At 38.2% G+C, this 24757-nt stretch overlaps 1 protein-coding gene and 2 long non-coding RNA genes across 6 annotated transcripts; all 3 read left to right on the top strand.

Moving 5' to 3' along the window:
* Nucleotides 1-342: 342 nt before the first annotated feature.
* On the top strand, nt 343-4855 carry LOC119729020 (probable dolichyl pyrophosphate Glc1Man9GlcNAc2 alpha-1,3-glucosyltransferase; the record flags this gene model as incomplete). Its single annotated transcript, XM_038201503.1, is given in 7 exon segments — nt 343-463; nt 1473-1618; nt 2400-2421; nt 2424-2538; nt 3140-3237; nt 3422-3494; nt 4042-4855. Coding segments are annotated over 7 exon segments (834 nt in total), but the record flags the coding sequence as incomplete, so codon positions are not given.
* Nucleotides 4856-6485: 1630 nt separating this feature from the next.
* On the top strand, nt 6486-11381 carry LOC119727143. Its single transcript, XR_005270904.1, has 2 exons — nt 6486-6930; nt 10735-11381. It is a non-coding gene; the product is annotated as an uncharacterized LOC119727143 (long non-coding RNA).
* Nucleotides 11382-13094: 1713 nt separating this feature from the next.
* On the top strand, nt 13095-24525 carry LOC119728644. 4 transcript variants are annotated; one of them, XR_005271100.1, is made up of 7 exons: nt 13095-14597; nt 14891-15065; nt 21175-21343; nt 21505-22077; nt 22252-22359; nt 22687-22806; nt 23534-24525. It is a non-coding gene; the product is annotated as an uncharacterized LOC119728644 (long non-coding RNA). The 4 variants fall into 4 exon arrangements; XR_005271102.1 differs by lacking the exons at nt 13095-14597; nt 14891-15065; nt 21175-21343 and adding exons at nt 15703-16109; nt 17390-17552; nt 17737-17870; XR_005271103.1 differs by lacking the exons at nt 13095-14597; nt 14891-15065; nt 21175-21343 and adding exons at nt 16512-17219; nt 17390-17552; nt 17767-17870.
* The last annotated feature ends 232 nt before the right edge of the window (nt 24526-24757 follow it).

Here is a 24757-nt window from a genome sequence, read left to right as displayed (position 1 = left end):
TACGGTGTTCGATTCACACGCGGGGGATACGTGGATTCGAACCATGACGGGGAACGTGGTGCTTGTGTTCTTGGGCAAGACACTTTACTACAATTGCATCTCTCCACCCAGGAGTATAAATGGGTACCTGTGAAGGTAGAGACCAGATTGCACTGATCTCGAGCTGCTGCAAAAAAATGGTCTCATGAACAGGGTAATGAAGCGCTTTCAGACCCTTGGTATAAAGTACGACATGAGTACCACATTATTATTATTATTATTGTTAAGTACCCATGTTTTTTTTCTATGATAAGCCATAAAAGTAATTCTGATGTAAGGATATTTCCTTGCACTCATCTTCAGGGTCAGCTGCTTCAGGTTCTCTCCAGACTCTTCCCCTTCAAGCGTGGCCTGTGTCACTCCTACTGGGCTCCCAACTTCTGGGCTCTCTACAACTTTGCAGACAAGGCAGTCACCATAACAGGTACTTTCTGTGAAATTGTGTTCACCTTGCAACAGGTGGTCAACGAGAGTAGTCCATATAACATTAGTCCATCACCTGCTGTGGAGTGTTGTATCTTGCAGAGGTCTATCGCAAGTTATCCAGTCCCTCAACCCAGTCACAAGCCAATGAATTGTGACGAAGGCAGCACTGTGTTATTGTTTATCACTTGTTACTTTTGGCAGAACTAAATGAATGACTTGTGATTTACTTATGACTAGACTTGTGAACAGACTTGTGATTTACTTATATAAGATTTGAGGCTTTGCATGGTGGAATTTCGGTATCGTTTCGGTTTGCGGTAACACCATGTGGTAATAACTACTGCTTAGGCCAAAACAAAAAGTCTCCGGTTTCTGGTATGCACGCGCGTCGCCGTAGCCGTGCGCGTCGGCAAAATGAATTTTTTTTCAATGTAAGATGATGTCTTAAAACCGCCAAACTCACTGGTTTGACTGGAATCCCGTTGCTGCACAATTTTAACGTGTTTTTAGATGGGGTTACGATCGAGTATAAGCTTTATGTGGCCTCTCTGGACTCCCATATATTTTGCACTAGTCTGGCACCATTTGCAGTCATCAGCCGACATTTGAAGAAAAAAAAAGGAAAAAAAAAAAAAAAGCCGCGTCGACACACCACTTTTGGGGCAAGCTCCATACCAGAAACCGCAGACTTTTTTTTTTGGCCTTGGAAGATATTTAGTTCTGAAAAAGAACTTGTCCTGCTTATTATCAACTTTCACTATGTAGGGTTTGTTCTGATAAGAACAGTCCTGCCTTAAGTTCTAAAAGAACTTGTTTTTGGTCTCAACGTTAGCCTGCTCTAGTCATTGTCAGGAGACTTGTGATTTACTTGTGACTAGACTTCAGATTGGACTTGTGATTTACTTCTGATTGGACTTGTGCATGGACTTGTGATTTACTTGTGACAGAACTTGCAATGAACTGGACTACAACACTATTCAAATGTTTGCTTGTTCTCTGCTCACAAGGTTTGAAACTGGAGTTGTTTTCTGCCGAGAGCCTTCAGGATCAGCAGGCCTCGATGACCGGTGGTCTGGTGCAGGAATACCAGCACACAGTCTTGCCTTCTGTACCTCCCGTAGTCACGCTGGTGCTCACGGTACTATCATCACTCGTAAGTCTACAAAACAAAGCTGCATTTTGCTTGAGATGTTGGGTTTTAAACTCAGTTATGTTATACTTGTGTGAGTAGGATTTCAAAGTGTGCATGATGGAGAAATGTAGTTGGAATTTTTTGGCAGCATCGTGCAAAAATCCTCTTGTGAGTTTAAGAAAGATGGTTCTGAGAGAATCAGTTGGGAAACAACTCAATGATTAGCTCAAGTTGCCCAAATTTGATGAACTTGATGGTTTATTTATTTTGCAGATCTGAAGATGATCACACCATAATAATCGAAATGTTGAGTTGTTTACCCACTGGTTTTTCTGAGAAAACTACCATTTAAAATTGAAGACAAACATTTTGACCACCTTTGAGAGCGCAAGTGGAGGACATACTAGTCTGCACTAGAAAGCAGGAGGTCGTGGGTTTGAGTCCCACCTGAGTGATTTTTTTCCAACTTTCACTCGGGAGGTAACACACTGAGTATACAGTGTTTATACGTCGGTGAAGGGCAAAACCTAATATTGATTTACATCACCCGACGCAAAATTCCATCTTACGTATGGAGGGACATACCACATGCACACACGATTTTTGTCATTTTGAATGTGCCAAAACGATGGCATCTTCATGAGAATCTGAGAGTCCGTCAGGATTGTGTTCAAATGTTTTTCTCCTTGGTCTCCCCCAACTCTGTATGCAACCTTTGAGGGAATACTTGTGCACAGAACCCAGTGCTAATGATGAAACATCTTGAATTCCTGATGAATCTTCTTTATTTTCTGCATTTTAGCCAGCCTTGCTTCACCTCTGGAGATACCAAGTGGTTCCAAGGGTTTCATACGTTGCCTCATACTCTGTGCCTACAGCTCTTTCATGTTTGGGTACCACGTGCATGAGAAGGCTATCCTACTTGTCATCATACCACTCAGGTGAGTCATACTCATGAAACAGCAGTAGGGATTCAAGCTTCTCTGTTCTAAGAATCAATAGTTTTGCATACTTTGTGAATATACTTGATGACTTTTGAATAATCGTTTTGTCAACGAATATTCAGGACTGTTGGAAAAGAAAGAGCACTGGTAATATTTCTTATTCCTTCTCACATAAACAAAATTAAATAATCACTTATTACCGATTAGTGATGCGATCAAGCTAAATGAGTCGTTTGTCGGGACTTTTCATTTGGAGATATAGGCCAAATATGGCCACTTCATCACATCACTTCATCACATCTCTTGGTGTTCCGACCTAAAAATGTTATCAGCATGCGGTTTTCACAGCAGAAATGCCGAGATTGTGCTAGTTTCAAATCTGTAATAAACTTTCTTTTGACCAGGGTCGACAAACAACTCATCTAGCTTAATCGCATCACATTTATGCCAAATATTATTTTTATAAAGTTTCCAGTAAAAAAAAGTTTATGTCATTTTCAGCTTACTCTTTCACACATATGAATTTCAAATCATCCAGTTTATGCCTGTGTCACATGAAGTTTGCAATAAGGATGAGTATTTTTGTTTACCATGCCAGCCTCCTAGCCATGGAAAGTTTAAAGGACGCCCAGGTCTATCTCATGGTATCCACTGTGGGTCACTACTCCCTGTTCCCACTGCTCTTCACACAAGCTGGTGAGTGCATCAGAAATTAATGTCTGGAAATTACAAACTCGCACCTTGTTCCTTCCATGTTTGTTGCAGTTTCTTTCATCCAATCCCCTTCACTCTCTGATTTTTTTTGTCTTTTCCCAGAAACAGCGATTAAAGTCCAATATGAGTGAATTGATATGAGTTATCTTTTTGTCTTTTTTCCCAGAAACACCGATTAAAGTCTGCCTGATGTTGGCTTGCACAATCTTCAGTGTCATTGGTACAACCAACATTCACAGGTATGCTGCAACTATTTTAACATCCCACAATGGGCTCGGTGCGCCAACGAAAGAGGGCGCCCTTTTACCTACCAACGACGTCCCATGGGTGGGACATTTAGCTGGTTGACGCGCACCATTCCTTGTGTGTGCCGCACGTACACCAGGGGATTTGTACTATGTACACGCAGTGGTACGGCCGTGCGTCGCGGCAAAATTGCAGTCAGGCAAGATGGCGTCGGTCGGTCACCCCCAACTGTACTTTCTTTGCCGGTGAGGGGGTACTTGTGAACGGAGTGGATAGAGGGTGTGCACGGCCATTTTCCCATGGTAAATACATGCGAGATTTGACCTCAGTGAGATCAAGTTGTGCATCTCTCTATAAAAGGACTGATGACGTCATAGGCATGGACCTTATTTTTACAGACTGAAGAGGATGCAAAGAAGAGCAAAATGAGCAAAGGCGGGAAGGGGGCGGGGGTTGAGCCCCGTCATGCCCATTGTTTCACCAGTGAATTTCTGTCCAATGAAAAATATCTGTTTTTATCTCTTTCCCCCAATCATTCAGATACACCAGCAAGATGCCCAACCTGATTCCGAGCGTCTCCATGCTATCCACCACTGAAACTCTATACGTCCTCGGTCTGGTACCACTCTTCATCTACAAGAACCTCCTGCACAGTCTGGTGCCGTCACTGCAGAGATACGAGTTTTTACCGTTGATGCTGACGTCGGTATATTGCGCTTTGGGCATCACCTATGCCTGGATTAAACTAAATGTGGTTACGTTGGGGAGAGGGGGTGGGAGACAAGACAAATCCAGTTGAATTTTTTTTTTTTTTTTATTATTTTTTTAAGTTGATAAATTTATAGACAGAGGGGTAAAGGCAGATATGTGTGTTTTGGTTCAAACTGGTTTTGAGTGGTTTTCTACATTTTCTGCTAATTGAAAGTTTCAATTTGGATAGAATTTAAAGACTTTACTGATAATCGTTTAGACCAATTTAGGACTCTACAGTCCATGCTACTGGTACATTACATTGGTTTTAGTATTTGATTTTTTTAGGATAAATACCTCGGGAAGTAAAGGAAAACTATTTATCCTGATGGCATTGAAAATGGTCTTTAAAGAGGTGATTTTGTTGTTTAAACCTTGAATGTTCCATTGATCAAAACGGTTTATTTAAAAAAATGGCAACTCAATCATAAGTGATCTGCTTTCATTATGTTACAAAATTTCTTGTCATTGGCAATTTGAGGAAGGGAAAAAAATCACTAACTAACCCCGTGGCAGTTTGCTTTAACTTGGATTGTTTCTTGTTTTGCTTTTTGTCCGAGTAAATAAACAAAAGGTTTTATCCTTGACACTCTAGTAATAATAATGCTATGTGTACTTGTCATGTAATTTTCTAACAATTTGTGCAAAAAGAGGTGATGTATTGTTCACTATGTTCATTATTTGGTTATTTTGAAGAAAAAAAACCCTTCGATTTGAGATGGGGGGGGGGGGGGGGTGGACACCATCAAACTATCGGTGAGGCTGTCCGAAGCTGGCAACCATGGACAGTATGGAACAATAGAAAGTGCTCTTCATTGCAGTACACTTGCCGATGGATACGCGAGTTTTTACCGGAAAACATTTCATTGATCAAAATGCCGAATTAGATAAATTAATGAGGGGGGGGGTGCATTCCGTCGCACCCCTGGCCAACTAGGCAGAATATTTTGGTCTGGATCTATAATCATTACACTTGGCCCTGTCCATTAAAGTTAAATACCGCCCTCTTTTGACAGTGGATCTATAATCATTACACTTGGCCCTGTCCATTAAAGTTAAATACCGCCCTCTCTTGACAGAGTCCTTCTCTCGGGGGTTTTCGAAATTGTGATTTATTTTTCAGATGGGGCTCTATTTCCAAATTTATAGAAGCCTTTTTACGCCCGAAACATATGAAAAACTCTTTTACGTGTATCGTAATATACAATTTGCTATCACTGAGTTAGTAGCTGAAGCAGAACATTGACGTTTTACTGATAATAAGTCATCCAAGTCTGGTCTAAAATATCACGAAGCCGAAGTAATGAAGCCCGGATTTCGACAAAGCCTCACAGAGGCAAAGAAAAATATAGCCCCATAGAGGTCTATTCTGATGAATGTCCGTGGTCTAAGTTTGGTCCAGTCCGAGGTCCAATAAAAAGCATTCGAAACTGTTTTAATTCCAGTCAGTAGCCACAATATTTTTTGTGAGATTTACAGTCCATTTTTATACTGTCTCCCAAGTAATGCCCCTGAAATTGATGCACAATTTGACCCACCTAGCCTTCAAATCGGACCCTAATTACGCCACTGACTTATAATCCTGATTTCTTTCTTTTTACACCACTGAAATTAATTTGGTTGGATTTCTTTTGACATGGAAAAATCACATGCATTTTCCCATATAGGCTGCATCCGAATCAACTGTCTAGAGCTAGGTCTAGGTCCGCGCCCATTGAAAATACGCGGGGACGCGCTGACAATAGACGTAGCCTAACCATCCTGTTGCAATTTTTCTGGATAGCGCTGCGACTAGGCAAGTCTACAAAACCGGTTGGAACCGGTTGGAACCGCTTTCGAGTCAAATTTCCCTTCCCGCCTAAGCAATAAACTTCTCACCTGTTTTAGTCGGTCTTAACCAATCAAAATGCTCAGATTAATAAAGCGCGGTCACTCTTCACACTTCTGGCCAATCGCAATTGCCCGTTAGCATTACGTCACCGGTCTTCTATCGTCTGACTCTGATTCCGAAAAAAATAGAGCCTAAAGTTTGATGAAATAAATGTTATTCATCATAAATTTCACGATTTTTCTTATTATCTAATCGACCGCATTCATTACTTAATTTATTTATATATTTTATTTCAAAATGTACTTTAAAGACAAAACAATCGTGAAAAATTGCATTAGCGGAGTAATACAATGGACTGTTAGCCCTAGGTGCGCGTACAAAAAAAACTGCCCATCTTATCACTTTTATCTCACTCCGCAGATGAATTTCAACGAGAGAGGACCTCTGAAAGTTTGCTCCTCGTAACGGTCGCGACTTTTTCGCATCATCTCAACTAATGTGCACACAAAGTTGTAAATTCATCCTGGCATCCTCCATTGGTCTTTTCTGAACTGGCTGCTCTTTCTCCGCCAGCTCAGCGCATAATTTCAAACCATCTTCTCTTCAAAAGGCACTGTACAAGCCACTGCATCAACACAGGTTTCGCCCGGCGGAGAATCCCGTCAGGGCCTGGCGAGTCGGCACATTTACAAGCTCGGAGCGGAGTCCTGAGTACCGAGCGTCACAAATTGCGTCAAACTGAAATTGAATGGAACTGAACAAGAAACAAAGTAGGCGTACGGAACGTGTTGAACTCGAACTGAACCTCGACTTGGAGGATGCTCTAGCTCCACGCAAGAATATCTGGGGTGAGTGAAAGCTATTTTCATGCGATGAATTGTATAAGAAACACATGTTTTCGCTACTTTCTATTCCTCTTACATGTTTGAAAACTATTTGACATTCCTAAATTGTTTGGGGAAAAAATGCACTTCTTTAAACATTAGGGAAAAAACCTGCCTCTCCAGTCAATTGTGGGCGCTATTGCTGTAATGTCCTCCACTAACAATCTAGCCGTAACGTTGCGGTTTCTGCCCGGAATGACACCCACAGTTTTGCTAATGAATAGCCTATGGAAATTTGCATCAGCATAACAACCAAAAAGGCACGAAAATACCCCTCAAAATGAAAAAAAAGAAAATTGAAAGTAAGGTTAAAATGGGACTCAAATGTGTATTTTCAAGGATGGCATTACAAAAATTACATTGCATGTTCTTTAAACTTTGACAACAGCTTTACTTAATGTATTGTATACGATTTTCATTTTAGTGTAAAAATTCCCCTTATTTTGTGTTGAGTGCTATGTTGAAGTCAAAGGTCATGTGCCTACATTTTCTAAAAGCTTCACCTAGGCATTAATATTAAATTCCACTCTGTTCATTCTAAACTGTAAACTAAGTTTAGGCCATTGTGTGGAGTATCAAAAGACATCTCTGACACCCTCTTCAAGTTAATTTGCATATCGATCAATCTGGCTCATGTGATGACATTGTATTACATTTTGGCACCTGTGAACAAAATAGTAGGCGTGGCTACAGGCTCAGCTAATCCCCAAAAGTTTTTGAACTTGTGCCAAGTCTTTGTATTGTGGCCACTGTATGGTGGCCAGGTGATGTTTATCAGCGGACCAAACATGTTTTTCCTGGGTGGAAAATAATTGACAAACCGTGAAACGCTAAAAATATTCAGTTGGTCATCAAAAACACTTAACTATACTTAACCTTTATTTTTATAATATTTTTATGAATTAGTGTGTACTTTTGGTCTTTTTCCCTACATTCCTAAATACATTATCCACAGTTACTTTTGGGTGTTCACTCTGTAATGATTAACCTTTTTAATAATAGTATGATGATTGGTCAGTGGTAACAGCTCCCCCATTGAAAGTATGGTATGAGCCCCCCCCCCCCCCCCCCCCCCCCCCCGAGCTTTTTTATGTTACGGATGGCAAGTGTCCGGAGAAAAAAAGTGTCTACATTTCAGATTTTTTTTGTGCCGATAAAACCCCACCCTGAAAATTCCTGGATCCGCCCCTGGGTAACCATGTCAGTAAAATGCATTTGCATCAATAGACTCCTCGTTGTCAACGTTGAGGTCAAAATGAGATCAAAGCGAGGTCATAGTTCATAAAGTTGAGCTTGGTTGTTGGATGGTCCTTCAACTTCATATTTTGGAGAAGCCAAATGTTTTAAGAAGGCAGTGTTCAAGTGCAGAAACAATCCTCATATTTTCTACACAGTATTTATTCATCAATGTGTTGGTGAAATGAAACAATGTGTTCAGTGTTTGGAAAGGCCAGCTTTTTGTTGTAAGTTTGTGTTTCTATTTTGCGTGCATGTACATTGTACAGTGTCTGCGTGTGTGAATACGTGTGTTGACTTGAACATAAAATTTAGTGCTGTAGCATTATATGAGTATGTGTTACATGCTCTGTTCCGTTATGAGCAAAGCGTAGTGATGTATCTGCATTATCATTTCTCTTTGTGTTTTAATTAATCCTGTTGGCTGCCCCGGAAGGCAAGATGTGATTATTTTAAAAATCATAATACAGTGAAATCTCGATAAGTCAAAATCTGATAACTCAAAACAACTGTTAACCCTAAAAGGGTTAACAAGCAACTTTTTTCTGCTACTTGTAAATAAAAAATCCTGACCCGAGCTTTCCTAACTTTTTAGCCTAGAGTCTTGCATATCTTTTGATACCAGAAAAATTTTCTGTGAAAATTGAATGTTCCCATGTAGTGTACACAAAGCAGAATTACCATTGGTGCATATGAATAATTAATTAGCCATAATTCCAAAACCCTTAAACCCAATCATGACATTTCTTGGGTATGTTCATATTAACTTGTTCTATGCATGCACCAAGTTTCATAATTTTTCGGCACTTGATGGCCGACATCTGAGGGGGGGGGGGGGGGGGGAACCCCCCCCCCCCCCCCCCGGTTTTGAGATATAGGGTTAAGTCAAACAAAGAATCCTTTGCCTTCAGTAGTATAACATTGATATTCAACCCTGCTTCAATCAAAACTGTGATAAAATCAAATTTCAAGATTTCACTGTAGTACAAGTGGTAAAGAACCAAACACTGTGGAGCAGTTAAGAGCTATGCGATGTAACTTGTTAATGCAATACTTGAAAATGCACCTAGGCCGGGGGGGGGGGGGGGGAGTGGTTCAAACACCCCCCCCCCCCCCCCCCCCCCGTTAAAATTAATTTTTCCATAGAAATTCCTAAAGATAAAACATAATGTATTAATATACGCCAGTGCCCAAAATATGGACAGAGCCTGTTGTAGGTATGGGGGGATTTGTACACTATCCTGTAATAAATAGTGTTTAAATAGTGTTAATAATTGACGGATTACAGCGCCCCCATTGAAGTATGGTACGAGCCCCGATGACACCCCCCCCCCCCCCTTGATTTTGTCCGGACAAAAACCATGTCTACATTTCAGCTTTGATTTGCTGATGAAACCCCCCCCCCCCTACAAAAATTCCTTGATCCGACCCTGGCACCTTTGCGTTCCATTTAACGGTATTTTTTTATTTTTGGCATTTTCAAGGGTATTTTGGTGCCGTTTAGGTTTTTTACTCATTCTAATTTCCATATTAATAATCAAAAGTGTGTCATTCAGGCAGAAACCTCAATGCTACTGCTATTTAAGCATCACAAATTGTCAGAATTTTGGATATTTTGCTGTCGTAAATTTTCTTTTTCTTTGGTAGACAACTAAAGTTGTTGTATCAGTACATTGCAATATAAAGTCAATATGAGCACATTTTTGTCATGAATGTTTTCAATAAGCAAATGGTTTGGTTAACAATTTGAACTGAAAAAAACCCTGAAATGAGATTACAGCAGCACAATGGAGAAAATAATGAAATTTCAAACAAAGTTTACAGAAGTGCACTTTTCAATAAAATTCACTAAAATGGGATATCAAGTAGTTTTATTCATGTATATATAGGAGCAGAAAGTTGCAAAAAGTGTGTTCCTAAGAAAAATTCATGTCATTGACCATTTAAGCGAGCCTCTTAACAACTTTAGGAGTTGTCGTGTAGTATAAACCCTCAATTATTTTTTAAAAAAAATGCATAATCATAAAATTAATTTCTATAACATTTGACTATCTTGTGACAATGCCATCAGCATACTGGTGTAAAAACTGGTGTTCTTGACTTTTTATTTTCTTTTGTGGTTAAACGTTACAAACCAATGGAATGCTGCCCTCTGTTGACAGAGTAGATCAAAGAGAAAATTTCAAGTGCGATCAGTGAACAAAATGTATTATTGTCAGTTCATGTATCCATACTTGAAAAAGGTGGTACAACCTAAGTTGCATTGGCTTGAATAACAATTTATTCAAAGGAAAAGTTGATTCTATGTGGAAGGGATCCACTTTAAACTAAAATATGACAGTGTCTGGCACAGTGCATGCTTGCATGGAGAGAAAACCCAAACTTAGAACCCAAGAATTGTATAAAATAATTTCATATCTAGGCTAGTTTTCACTCTTCTTGTCAGGTTCCCTCTCACAGACTGAAGTGCATCTCTTGCCAATCCTGATTTTGAACTGTTTTCTTCTCTCTTTGTTTTTGACATGTCTATAGAAATGGCAGCCTGTCATATCTGGATGAGAGTGGTCAGATGAAGAGGCTCCAGGCTTCTTGGTGAGGCCCCATTGCTGCTAGGAGGAGGACGCAGGGAGGAGAACCTACGGAGGACTGTGGACACGATTCTTTATGAAGAGAAAACCCCACAGGATAATCGGGCAAGAAACTTCATTATTACTAATTTAAAAGATATTTCAAGAGATGAAATGAATAAGACTTAAGGGTTTGCATAGTGGACATTAATGGGAGGATTGTCGTATATAGCACCATGTGAATGGTGTCTCTTAGCTTAGTGAATTGTGTGGTTCTGAGAAGAACCAGTTAAAAACAGATAAAATGGACTTCAGCGGCTTGCGTCTGGAACAAGGTCAGACGCCAAGAACACTGTCAGAATGAAAAGGCTTGATGCCTTATAAATCTTATTATTGAACCATCAATGATATTCCAAGTTATACAATTCAGTGAAGACGAACTGCAATGAACATTAGTCACACTACTTGGAATATGATCCATCAGCCTTATAATAAGGTTTATCATAAGTCAATAGTAAAACAGGACTGTTTATACGACTTATTCCATGAGGAATACAAAGAAGAACTGAGATGTCACAGTGTCTTAATTCAGTGAAGATGAACTGCAATGAACATTAGTCACTACTTGGAACATGATCAGCCTTATAAGAAGGTTTATCATAAGTCAATAGTAAAAAAGGACTGCTTTCCATGAGGAATACAAAGAAGAACTGAGATGTCACAGCATCTCAATTAATTGAAGATGAACTGCAATGAACGTTAGTCGCACTACTTGGACTATTATCCGAAAAGCCTTATAATTAGAAAACGACTACTAATGCGACTCATTATTCGACGAGGAAGACAAAGAAGAACTGACATGTCACAGCGTCTGGGGCGCTGTCCTTATACGCATTTTAAACAAATTTACCTTGCAAAGCAAACAATTTTCAAAAACTCTGAGTCATCAATATGGGCACTGGTTGATACTTTGTTTCTATAAATATAAAGAAAGAAACTGATTTCATCCTGCCTGATATTGAACATAAAAACCATTAGAGAGTCAAATTATAATTTGTGAACTGAAAAAAAAAATCAGTTTGCTCTTTACAAAGGTGATGATGATGATTGAAAGTAAGAAGAAAAAAAGTCAATCATCACTTTGCCCATAGTAATGACTGTTTAAGAATTGATCTGTGTGTATGATGTGATTATTTCTTGTGTACGTTGTGATTATTTTGTGTGTAGGTGTGATTATTTCTTGTGTACGGTGCAATTATTTCTTGTGTACGGTGTGATTATTTCTTGTATATGGTGTGATTATTTCTTGTGTGCGGTGTGTTTTCTTCTTATGATTTTTAAAGTTTCTAGTCTCTGACTGATCACAGATCTGCAATACTCGAACAAAAAAATCACAACTGTAGAGAAAGAAATAATACTTGAAATCAGTGTTATTTAGTTCTCCAAGGTACAATACGACAAAATAGGATACAACAGTGTTATTTATTTCTCAAAGGTGCGATTTACGATACGATACGGTAGCGATGGTGAGAGAAATAATATTTGGAAAAAGTGTTATTTTCTCAACCAAAAAATGTTACGAAATGTTATTAACAAACGAGATAGAAACAAAATTATTTACGATACGAAACAACTATACGAGAGCGGTAAATTTCTATTTTTTCCCTTGAAAAAATCAGCCATGAAATGACACGTGTGAAAGAAAATGATACTAGAAATCGTGCAACCTACAAAAGAAAAAAATGCAAGGAAAATTATGTAACGGTGAAATAAAACAAAGTAGCGGTGAGACAAATTGTATTTAAAAAGAAAGAAAATGTAAAGAAGGAAATGATTCTTTATCTCAAAGGTGCGATACGACACGCCACGATACGATACGACACGATACAATACCTCATGGTACAATACGATACGATAGCGATGGTAAGAAAAATAATATTTGAAAAAGTGTTATTTTTCTCACCCACAAAGAACGTAGGGAAAGAAATAATACTTGAAAATCTGTGTTGTTTATTTCTCAAAGGTGCGCTACGACAAGACACGATATGACCCGATAGGATATGATACGATATGATACGATAGCGGTGGTCAGAAATATAATATTTGAAAAAGTGTTATTTTTCTCACCCACAAAGAACGTAGGGAAAGAAATAATACTTGAAAATCTGTGTTGTTTATTTCTCAAAGGTGCGCTACGACAAGACACGATACGACCCGATATGATACGATATGATACGATACGATACGATACGATACGATACGATACGATACGATACGATACGATACGATACGATACGATACGATACGATACGATACGATACGATACGATTCGATACGATACGATACGATACGATAGCGGTGGTCAGAAAAATAATATTTGAAAAAGTGTTATTTTTCTCACCCACAAAGAACGTAGGGAAAGAAATAATACTTGAAAATCTGTGTTGTTTATTTCTCAAAGGTGCGCTACGACAAGACACGATACGACCCGATAGGATACGATATGATACGATACGATACGATACGATACGATACGATACGATAGCGGTGGTCAGAAAAATAATATTTGAAAAAGTGTTATTTTTCTCACCCACAAAAAACATAGAGAAAGAAATAATACTTGAGAGAATTTCGAATTTTCTTACCTCGGCCACGAAATGATCCGTTTGAAAAAAAATATTAGAAATCTGGCAGCCAAAAAAAAAAAAAAAAATGGGCGAAAATTGAAATTATGGTAAAAAAAAGGAAATATGCGGTGGTGCATGAGACGAATAATATTTGTTAAATTTGTTAAATTGTGTATTTTTCTCACCCACAAAAATACAACTATGATTCCAGCTTGAAACTCAAGAGCGAGAACATACCTTTTAAAATCAGTAATATTTTTACTGCAAAAAAATTTAAACGAAATAAAGGACAGACAATAAAAAATCGTTGCGAATTTATTTTATTGGAAAAGTAAAACGGTAGTGATGAGAAAACCAATCTCAGGACATGTCATGTGTCACCTTCACAAGATTTAGTTCAGCCGTGTCTAATAATGTTTAATTAAACAGTAAGTCCGATCTATAAATGCATCGGCAGGGATCCCTGTGGCTTTATGCCACCTTCGAAAGGTTTTTTTCCAGCCTGTCTTGAATTTTAAACAGTAAGTCCGATATTCAACGATCGGCAGTTACACTTCTGATATTTATCTCCCTCAAGAGCTTTTTAAAGTCTTATCTAAAACCAAAGACAGTGACTCTATTTATGGCATTGTGCCATCTCCAAAAGTAATTCTTAGTCATGTTTTGCATTAGAAAAAAAGTAAGTCCGATCTTCAATGATTGGCATGGATACTTGTGGCATTATGTCACCTGTAGTTATATTCTTAACTTGCCTTCGATTTAAACTGAGACCAGTCTGCAACGATTGGCGGAACGTGTACGATATTATTTTGCCATTGGTAGTCATGCATATATGTATTTGTATATAGTTTGATTGATTTATGTAGGTTTTTTTTTTACCTTTTTCTCTTGATACACTTGTTTTCTTCTTTCCTTTCCTCATAACAACTATTTTGTTGGTTGGGATTTTAATAAAATTAAGTGTTTTCTAACCATCTGTAGAGATACAGTGTGACCTAGCTAAGCTGGGTCGAGTTTTCTTTCTCCCTGTAGCTCATTCAGCCAAGAGAATGAACATCTACAAGCGTAAGACTGACTGGATGAGGAGAGGATGCTTTGTCAGGATGGAAACAAATCCCTCTGAGGAACCGGAAGCAGGGAGGAGGACCGACGGATGAACCGATGACTCTGCTTGTAGGGCTACCCATTTCTAATTCCTAAGGTAAGTTTTCAAAAAGGTTCTTCTCACAAAATGACTGCATTTGTCATCAAGTCTGTAGTTTTCTTCCCACTTTGTTTTGGAGACAAACATACCTGGATGAAATGGTAAGATCTGGTTGAGGATTAAACTGAGGAGTAAAAGGCAGGGAGGAGACCTGCTTGCCAGGCTTAACTTATCTGATTTTTGAGTTTTCACTCGTCTGATTAGGTTTCCCCTCGCAGAATGAATTGATTTTCTTGTCAATTCTGATGCTAAAATGTCTTCTTTTCTCTTCGTTTTTAATCTTTTAATAGAAAGCGGAGCCTAGTGTACATGGATGACAGTGGCTGGATGAAGAAGCTCATGGTTGAGGATGACCTTGCCCTCCCGACACCACTTCAGCTGAAACTAAGGAGCCGTAAGCAGGGAGGAGGACCAACAGATGAACGGATGACCTGCTTGTCGGGCTTCCCATTTCTGATTTTTGAAGTGAGTTTCAAAAGGAAAAACAAATAAACAATTGTTAACTGTCATAAAACAGACTATTCTTCACTATTCTGGTTAGGTTCCCCTTCACAGAATGAATTACTTATCTCATCAATCGTGCATCTGAAATGTTTTCTTTTCTTTTTGTTTTTTATCTGTTAATAGAAAATGGCGCCTGTTATACATAGATGAGAGTGGCTAGATGAAGAAGCTTTTGGTTGAGGATGACCTTGCCCTTCGACACCACTTCAGCTGGAACTAAGGAGCCGGAAGCAGGAAGGAGGACCAACGGGAGAACGGATGACCTGCTTGTCAGGCTTCCCATTTTTTATCTTTGAAGTAAGTTTCAAAAAGGAAAACAAATGAACAAAGGTAAACTGTCATAAAAAGAGTAGTCTTCACTGGTCTGGTTAGGTTTCTTCTCACTGAATGATTTACATATCTCATCAATCCTGATGTTTTCTTTTCTCTTTGTTTTTTATCTGTTATTAGAAAATGGAGCCTGTTAAACGTGGATGAGAGTGGCTGGATGAAGAAGCTTCTGGTTGAGGAAGACCTTGCCCTCCCCCACCCTACTTCGGGCTGGAACTAAGGAGCTGGAAGCAGGGAGGAGGACCAACAGATGAGTGTTGACTCTGCTTGAGAATTTGTGAGGTGGATTTACTAACAAATAATGATTTAACACATTGATGTAAAAAAAAAAAGAGAACAATGCCTGGAGCATTGCCTTGACAGTTACAATCCTGAAACAGAGTACAAGACTTTTTAAAAGACTCTCCTCATGGGTAAGGAAACAGAACTTACACAAGAAAATATCAAAATAAATGAAAGTCTGTTTTACTTTTGTTGCCAGCCAAACAGGAATTGTTACTAATGTGACCTAGTTTGCCTAGGCCGAGAAGTGTTTTTTTTTTATTTTACAGGATGGAGATTGTCATAGGGAAGATCTCAAGCCATTACTTGAGGAGAATGAAAGATGTCTGGCAACCGGAAGCAGGGAATGACTGATGAGCCTACTTGCTCAACATGACATCTGTGATACATGAGGTAAGTGTAAACACCCACCTCCCCCCCCCCCTAAAAAAAAAATGAATGTTGAATTCTGAATCTTGAAAAGTTTAACAGTGTGACAAACCTGTTAAAATTGTCAATTTAATACTGTGCCTTTGGTCTTTATACTTTTTACAGATTCACCAAGATGTTAACCATCAACAACAGCATATTTACGGAGATGGCTTGCCAGCTAACGCCAACACCCCCCCCCCCTTACCAGAACGAAAAAAACAATTAAAAATTTACTGCAACAAATAAAATTAGAATGTTATCTCTTACTTTGGACTAAGCAAAATGTTAAGAGGCTATGGGATACCTCCACCCTGCCTAATCGAATGAGCCTGCCTCATGCACTTAAAAGAAATGGTGCTCACTTTTAAATAAAATCAAAACTTTGAGGATTCTTTTCAGTCAAAAAAACATCCAGACATGGAAATTACACTGTGCTTATGTTTTTGTTTGTTTGTTAGCATGAATTCACTGTTCGTTTTTGGCATGCGTTGTTCCTGCACGTTTTATCATAATTACCGCACCTTTTGGTTTTTATAAGCAAAAGGATAACCACAGTGTATGGCCATAGTCTGAGAATTACTACATTAAAAAACTCTTAACATATTAAGCTGAATTTGAAACTAATAATTAAAAAAATCAAAATAACATCAACATCACTTCAATGCGTCATGTATTTTGATGGGGGGTGGGGTCATCCCCTAGCCTTTGTCTCCCTTTCGCACCTTATCCTTTGATGTCACAAAAAAAATCTGACAAAAAAAAGAAAAAGAAATGACCATCTCCTCATCCTTGAAACATTGAATTTTTTCAGGGAATTGGCTTTTTAGTTGGAAAGCCTCCCTTTCAACAATGAAAAACACTCATTTATTAAAGCATTTAAATAATTGTCTGTAGTAAGGTTCCTTCTATCGTTTTCCTTAACTTACTATTGTCTGTCATAAATCAAATGACGATGTCAACGAATACATCTGAGGAAGAAGCCACTGGTTGAGGATGACATTGCACTCCCCGTCCCAGGAGCCAGAAGCAGGGAGGAGGACCAACAGATGAACTGATGATTCTGCAGTGAGCTAGCCATTTCTGAATTTCAAGGTTAGTTTCCTCCAAAAGAAAATAACAGAAAATAAAGATGCTGCCACAAATGGAAAGGCTAGTTTGTATAGCCTGTGCAGCTTAATTGCCTTGCAAGATAATGACACGAGTGCAGATTATCTTGAAATTAAACTTAACTTTGTTTCCACATTTGTTTTAATCATGTTTAGAAGCGAGGATGAGTCTTGGAATGATGGAGACTTGGAGATGCTGTTTGTTGATTTGACACACCCCAACCATCACAGACGTACCTGAGGAACCGGAAGCAGGGAGGAGGACCGACAGATGAACTGAAGACCCTACTTACTGAGCTAGCCATTTCTGATTTTTAAGGTTAGTTTCCTCCAAAAGGAAATAAAAAAGGAAGACGGTGCCATAAATTGAGAGAATCATCAGTACTGACTCATCTGGTGGTGCTTTGCTGCTTAATTGCCTCGCAAGATAATGCCCCGAGTGCAGAGTTCTTTTGTGTGTATTATATTAAACTGTTTTGGCCTTTTGTTCTCATATGATGAAGACCTGGAAAGTCTGTCTGTTGACTTGACAGCTGAAACCATCATCACATATGACTGAGGAACCGGAAGCAGGGAGGAAGAACGACAGAAGAACGGAAGACCCTGCTTGCTGGGCTGTCCATTTCTAATATTTTAGGTAAGTTTGAAAAGGGCAACAAATGGATAATAGAATAATGTCATGTCAAGACTAGTTTTCACTCTTCTGGTCAGGTTCCCTCTTGCAGACTGAAGTGCATCTCTTGCCAATCCTGATTCTGAATTGTGTTCTTCTCTCTTTGTTTTTGACATTTTAATAGAAATGGAAGCCTGATCTGGATGAGAGTGGTCAGATGAAGGGGCTTCTGGTTGAGGCTGACTTGTCCCTCCTCACCCAACTTCTGCTGACGCTAAGGAGGAGGAAGCACAGAGGAGAACCTACAGAGGACTGTGGACTCTGCTTGCTGAGCTTGCCAGGAATTCCTACAAACTTAGAAAATTTGACAGTGTCTGGCACACTGCTCCATGGAGAGATAACCCCACCAGATAATCAGGCAGGAAACTTAATTATAATTGAAAGAAATATTTGAATGGTCATTGACATTCCTAAAGATGAGATGAACATCAATGGCAACGTCTGGAACAAAGTCAGAACCCTGGAACATTGCCAGAATGAAAAAGGCTTAATGCCTTATTTATGTCACTATTGAACTGTCATTGACATTCCAACAATTCAGTGAAGACGAGCTGCAATGGACATTAGTCACACTACTTGAAATATTATCCTGAAGCCTGATAGATTGTAGGTTTATCATAATTATATAGTAAATATGAAAGGACTACTGATGAAACTTAAAATCCCAGGAGGAAGACGAGGAAGAACTGAGATGTAACAGCGCCTGGTGCGCTGTCATTGTATAATTTTTAAATATAATTTTCCAAAGTAAACATGATTTACAAAACAAACTGAGCAATCAATTGGCTGATACTTTGTATGAACTAAGGGGGAAAAAAAATTCTGTCCCGTCCTACAATAAACCTCAGTCCCCGCAAAAGAAAAACCCAAACATTATACAGACAGTTTAATAAAATTATTGTCTGTTAACCAAAGAAATTAATTTGCTCTAAATTTGAAAAGGTGATGATTGAAAGTAAGAAGAAAACAAAAGAATCTTCCATCATCACTTCAATCGTCATTTTACGCCCCAATTTGCATGCTTGCCGTGTACGATGTGATTATTCCTTGTGCACGGTGTGATTATTCCCTGTGTGTGTGGTGTATTTTCTTCTAATGATTTTTGAATTTTCTAGTCTCTGTTCACAGATCTGCAGTACTTTGACAAAAAAAAAGAGATCAAAATCGAAGTTGTAGAAAAAGAAATAATACTAATGAAATCAGTGTTATTTATTCTCAAAGGTGCTATACAACACGATACAATATGATTCAGTCACAAAAATGAGTTAATTGCAAGTGATATTTTTTCTCAAAGGTGCGATATGACACAAAACGAAGGCGGCGATACGACATGACACGATACGATATGTTGCGATACGATACGATACGATATACGATACGATACGGTGGTGAGAAAAATAATATTTTTAAAAAAGTGTTATTTTTTCACCCACAAAAATAATAATGAAATGATACTAAATGAAACGAAATAGAAACAAAATGATTTACGATACGATACGAAATGATACAAATCTTTTTCCCTCGAAAAAGTCTGCCACGAAATGATTTACTTTTAAGAAAATAATACTAGAAAATCGTGCAACCGCAACAAATGAAAGAAATGCGATGAAAAAAGTAATTGCAGATTAAGTTTGTTGGTGAGCATTATGGCACTATGCTGTCTCCCAAAAGTAATTTTTAGTCTTGCAATTGAGAAAATTGTAAGTCCGATCTTGTACGATCGGCCGGGATGTACTTGTGGCATTATGTCACCTGTGGTTAAATTATTGCCTTGTCTTCGATTTAGAGTGAGTCCAGTCTGCAACAAGTAGCAGACTGCGATAGTGACCAGAATATAAGCGATAGTGACCAGAATAACCAAGTGTATGCGACACCATCTCTCTTTGCAAATTGTTTCTTCGTCGGAATGTTCAGCTTTCTGTCTCCATTTTTAATCTGCATCTCGGGACATTGTGTCATGTGCCACCTTCTCTAGATTTATTTCAGCCATGTCATAATTTTTAATTAAATAGTAAGTCCGATCTATAAATGCATCGGCAGGGATTCCTATGGCTTTATGTTACTTTCTAAATTTTTTCCAGCCGTGTTTTGATTTTTAACCAGTAAGTCCGATATTCAATGATCGGCAGTAACACTTCTGATATTTGTTTCCTTCAGAATTTTTAATTTTGTTGATAAGCATTATGGCACTATGCTGTCTCCCAAAAGTAATTTTTAGTCTTGCAATTGAGAAAATTGTAAGTCCGATCTTGTACGATCGGCCGGGATGTACTTGTGGCATTATGTCACCTGTGGTTAAATTGTTGCCTCGTCTTCGATTTAGAGTGAGTCCAGTCTGCAACAAGTAGCAGACCGCGTTCAACTTTATTGCCTTCAGTATATAGTCGTATATGTATTTATAGCATTAATGGATTCATCAAAGTAAGCCCGATCGATATGCAGCTATTTTTAACACACTTGTTTCTTTCTTTTTTTCCCAAAATATCTATTTTGTTGCCTAAAGTAAGTGTTTTCTAACCATCTGTAGAGATACAGTGTGACCCAGCTAGGCTGGGTCGATGTTTCTTTCTCCCTGTAGCTCATTCAGCCAAGAATGAACATGTACAAGCGTGAGACTGACTGGATGAGGAGAGGCTACTTTGTCAGGATGGAAACAAATCCCTCCGAGGAACCGGAAGCAGGGAGGAGGACCGACGGATGAACTGATGACTCTGCTTGCAGGGCTACCCATTTCTTCTTCAAAAGGTTAGTTTAAAAAAAAAACGTTCTTCTCAAGTGCATTTGTCATCAATTCTTTTTCTGAAGTCTTCTTTCCTCTTTGTTTTTATTTTTTTATAGAAGATGGGAACTAGAACACCTGGAGGAAAATGGATAGGTGAAGAAACTTCTGGTTGAGGATGACCTTGCCCATGCAGGATGAATTCATATCTCAGTCCTGATTCTGAAATGTTTTCTTTTCTTTTTGTTTTGATCTGAAGAAGCTTCTGGTTGAGGATGACCTTGCCCCCACCTCACTTCAGCTGGAACTAAGGAGCCGGGAGCAGGGAGGAGGACCAACAGATGGATGGATGACCTGCTTGTCGGGCTTCCCATTTCTGATTTTTTAAGTAAGTTTTAAAAAGGAAAGCACATGAACAATGGTAAACTGTCATAAAAAGACCATTTATCACTAGTCTAGTTAAGTTACCCCTCGCAGAATGAATTACATATCTCATCAATCCTGATTCTGAAATGTTTTGTTTTCTCTTTGTTTTTGATCTGATAACAGAAAATGGAGCCATATACATGGATGACAGTGGTTGGATGAAGAAGCTTCTGGTTGAGGATGACCTTGCCCCCACCCCACTTCAGCTGGAATTAAGGAGCCGGAAGCAGGGAGGAGGACCAACAGATGAACTGATGACCTGCTTGTCGGGCTTCCCATTTCTGATTTTGAAGTAAGTTTCAAAAAAGGAAAACAAATGAACAATGGTAAAATGTCATTAAAAAAACTATTTTTCACCCTTCTGGTTAGGTTCCTCCTTGCAGGATGAATTACATACCTCATTAATCATGATTCTGAAATGTTTTTTTCTCTTTGTTTTTGATCTGTTAATAGAAAATGGAGCCTGTTATACATGGATGAGAGTGGATGGATGAAGAAGCTTCTGGTTGAGGATGATCTTGCTATTCCTGCCCCACTTCAGCTGGAACTAAGGAGCTGGAAGCAGGGAGGAGGACCAACAGATGAGTGTTGACTCTGCTTAATGAACTTGCCATTTGAGAATTTGTGAGGTGGATTTACTAAAAAATAATGATTTAACAAATTGATGTAAAAAGGAGGGCAATGCCTGGAGCAATGCCTTAACAGCTACAATCCTGAAACCAAAGTGCAAGATTTTCAAAAGGACTGTTCTTATGGATAAGGAAACACAACTTACACAAGAAAATATCAAAATAAATGAAGGTCTGTTTTACTTTGTTGCCAGCCAAACAGGAATTGTTACTAATGTGACCTAGTTTGCCTAGGCCGAGAAGTGTTTTTTTCCCCTATATTTCAGGATGGAGATTGTCACAGGGAACATCTCAAGCCATTACTTCAGGAGAATGAAAGATATCTGGCAACCGGAATCAGGGACCAACAGATGACTGACGAGCCTGCTTGCTGATCATGTCATTTCTGATACGTGAGGTAAGTTTATCAACAACTTAAATAAATATAAAGAACTCGCAAACAAAATCAAAACAACGACAACAACCACTAACAAAAATAAAGTGAACATCTTTCTGATCATGTACCATGTAGATGCTTAGACTGCTCTGCTGAATCCTAACATTTTCCTCCTGTACTTTTTAACTCTTTCAGAAGATGATGACCACCAAGCCTAGATGAGACTGGCTAGATGAGCAAGAGGATGTTTCATCCTGATGAGGATAACACCACTCCATCACTGATGAAACGGAAGATCTGGAGGTAAGGAAGATAACCAGGAGATGACTGATGACTCTGTTTGCTTACGTTGCAGTTCTGATTCTTGAGGTTAATTCTCCCTGAGAGATGAGAAAGATGGCTAGATAGATAAAGAAAAAAAAAAAAAAGGATATTTAATTGAGACTTTTTCTACTAGTATAATTTTGGGTCTCAATCAAAAAGAAACAAATCAAGAAATATTCTATGTATTTCATAAAAATGCATAGATTACTTTTCTGGTGGACGTGAAGGATGCATAATTATTGTAATTGATTTTACTTTTGTTTCATATTTTCTGATATATTCAGTTCTCTCTTTTAAACGTTTTAGGAGATGAAGACCATACATGCAGTGGATGAGGAAGAGGCTGTAGCTGGATCAGGATAATCCTCAACGCCTGTCTCTGATGAACCTGAGGAACTGGAGACAGGGAGAACACTGATTTCTGAGGTAAACTGACCCATGAAAATGTACTAAGCAGTAACCTGCGTTTGGTTCAGTCAAATCAATCAGCTACAGGGTGGAGCAACAAGAAGGAAACCCACTTTTGACAGAAATTTTAGCAAACTTATACTTATTAAAGTTATTATACTTAGTAAAGTTAAGCTCTTCAACCATACATGGTGAAAAAAATCTTTTATAAAATTGCAAGAATAGTGTTAATATGATAATTTGACATTTTGAATACAAGTCTCCAAAATCACTGTTGTACACATGTAAGTCTATAGTGTAGTAGGTTTTTTTTAAATCAAGCTCGGGAGCTCACTCAAGCAGATGGAATAAAGCCATCCGGGTTTGGCACATTACATTTTTTAAAGTACCATATCTCGGAGACAAAATATGCATTTGTAATAATTCTTTTGTCACTTACGTTTAAAGAAAAACATTTTAATATCACTAAATTGAATTTTTTAACTATCCTCAACAAGCAGGTATAAATTGCTATCAAAAGTGGGTTTCCTTCTTTTTGCACCACCCTGTATAATGTTTCACTAAGGTGTTCATAATTTGCCATTCAGGAAACAACAAGTACATGTAATAGCTAACTGCTTTGTGAGTCACATGGTTTGGCCTTCTTCTGCTGCAAAAGTGTTATGCTTCCTCAAATGTGACTGTTTGACTGACCTATTAGAATTACTTATCTAATGCTGTGTTTTTGGTCTTTATATTTTTGTAGATTCGCCAAGATGTAGCCACCAACGACAGCAGATACAGAGATGGATTGCCAGCTGCTGCTTGTCTACCCCCTTCCCTTTGACCACAGGATGAAAAATATATTAAAAATCCCCTCAAAACTTTGGAACTTGTTGATAAACTTTTGAACTAAGCTATAATCAGAGATGCCACTTTTCAGGTTTTAACCTGAATTCAGTTATTTTTTTCAAAAAATGTGACAAATTAAAAGTGCTGGATTTAGCATGAAACATCTAGAAAACACATTTTTGAAAGGGGGGGTTAAGGGTAGTTTTAGGTTTTTCAGTAGTGTTTCAGGCTTTTTATTGATGTACTGGTGGCATCTCTGGCTATAATGCTTTCAAAAATAAATTGATATGCCCAAAAAGCAATCTTGGACCAAAATCACTGATCGTTTACGAAACTAATAAAACCTGAAAACTCATATATACATTACAATTTGGCGAAAAGTTTTCTAAATGATTGAAATAATTATGTAACACAATTATTTAATTGTTAAAATGATTTTAATTATTCATGATAAATACAACTTCTGTGAAAGTTATAGCAGTACCACTCTCAGGCTCAACCCAATTTAACAATATAGATATTCAAGTTTACAAATATTTTGCAGTTTTCCCTTTAAAAAAGTTATTTTTGTGTCTAATTGAGGAGGCAGTTTCAAAATTCATGAAAATTTGGAATTACTGAGCAATGTTTATAATATACATGTATAGCTATATAAAACATGCTGTACAAAATGTCAGCTATACAAATGTTTAGGGTTAGAGGACCCCCCCCCCCAAAAAAAAGATACAGCCCACCTCAAACACTTACAAAAGGGTACTCACTTTTCACAAATATAAATAAAATTTTAACCTAAATTGGAGCGTTCTTTTCAATCAACAGGCATCTAGACATTGAAATTACACTGTGCTTATCTTTTTGCAACATTTGTTTGCACGAATTTGACTCGTTTTTAGTTTGATTTATTTTTCTTTTTTTTCTTTTTTTCTTTTGGGGGGAGGGGGTGTTTCTGCATGTTTCATCAAATTGCATGGTTTTACGAAGCAAAAGGATAAATACAGTGTTTGCCCAGTGTCATAATTACGACTTAAAAATAATAAGAAAATATTGAATTTTGATTTGGGGGGGGGGGGGACCCAAAGCCTCTGCCTCCTTTTTGCACCCAATCCTTTGATTTTACCAAACTATTGATGTAAACATC

This window comes from Patiria miniata, unplaced genomic scaffold, assembly GCF_015706575.1.
Source record: "Patiria miniata isolate m_02_andy unplaced genomic scaffold, ASM1570657v1 HiC_scaffold_20, whole genome shotgun sequence".
NCBI lineage: Eukaryota > Metazoa > Echinodermata > Asteroidea > Valvatida > Asterinidae > Patiria > Patiria miniata.
The sequence above is the reverse complement of the archived record's forward strand: the minus strand, read 5'-3'. Positions and strand labels throughout refer to the sequence as shown.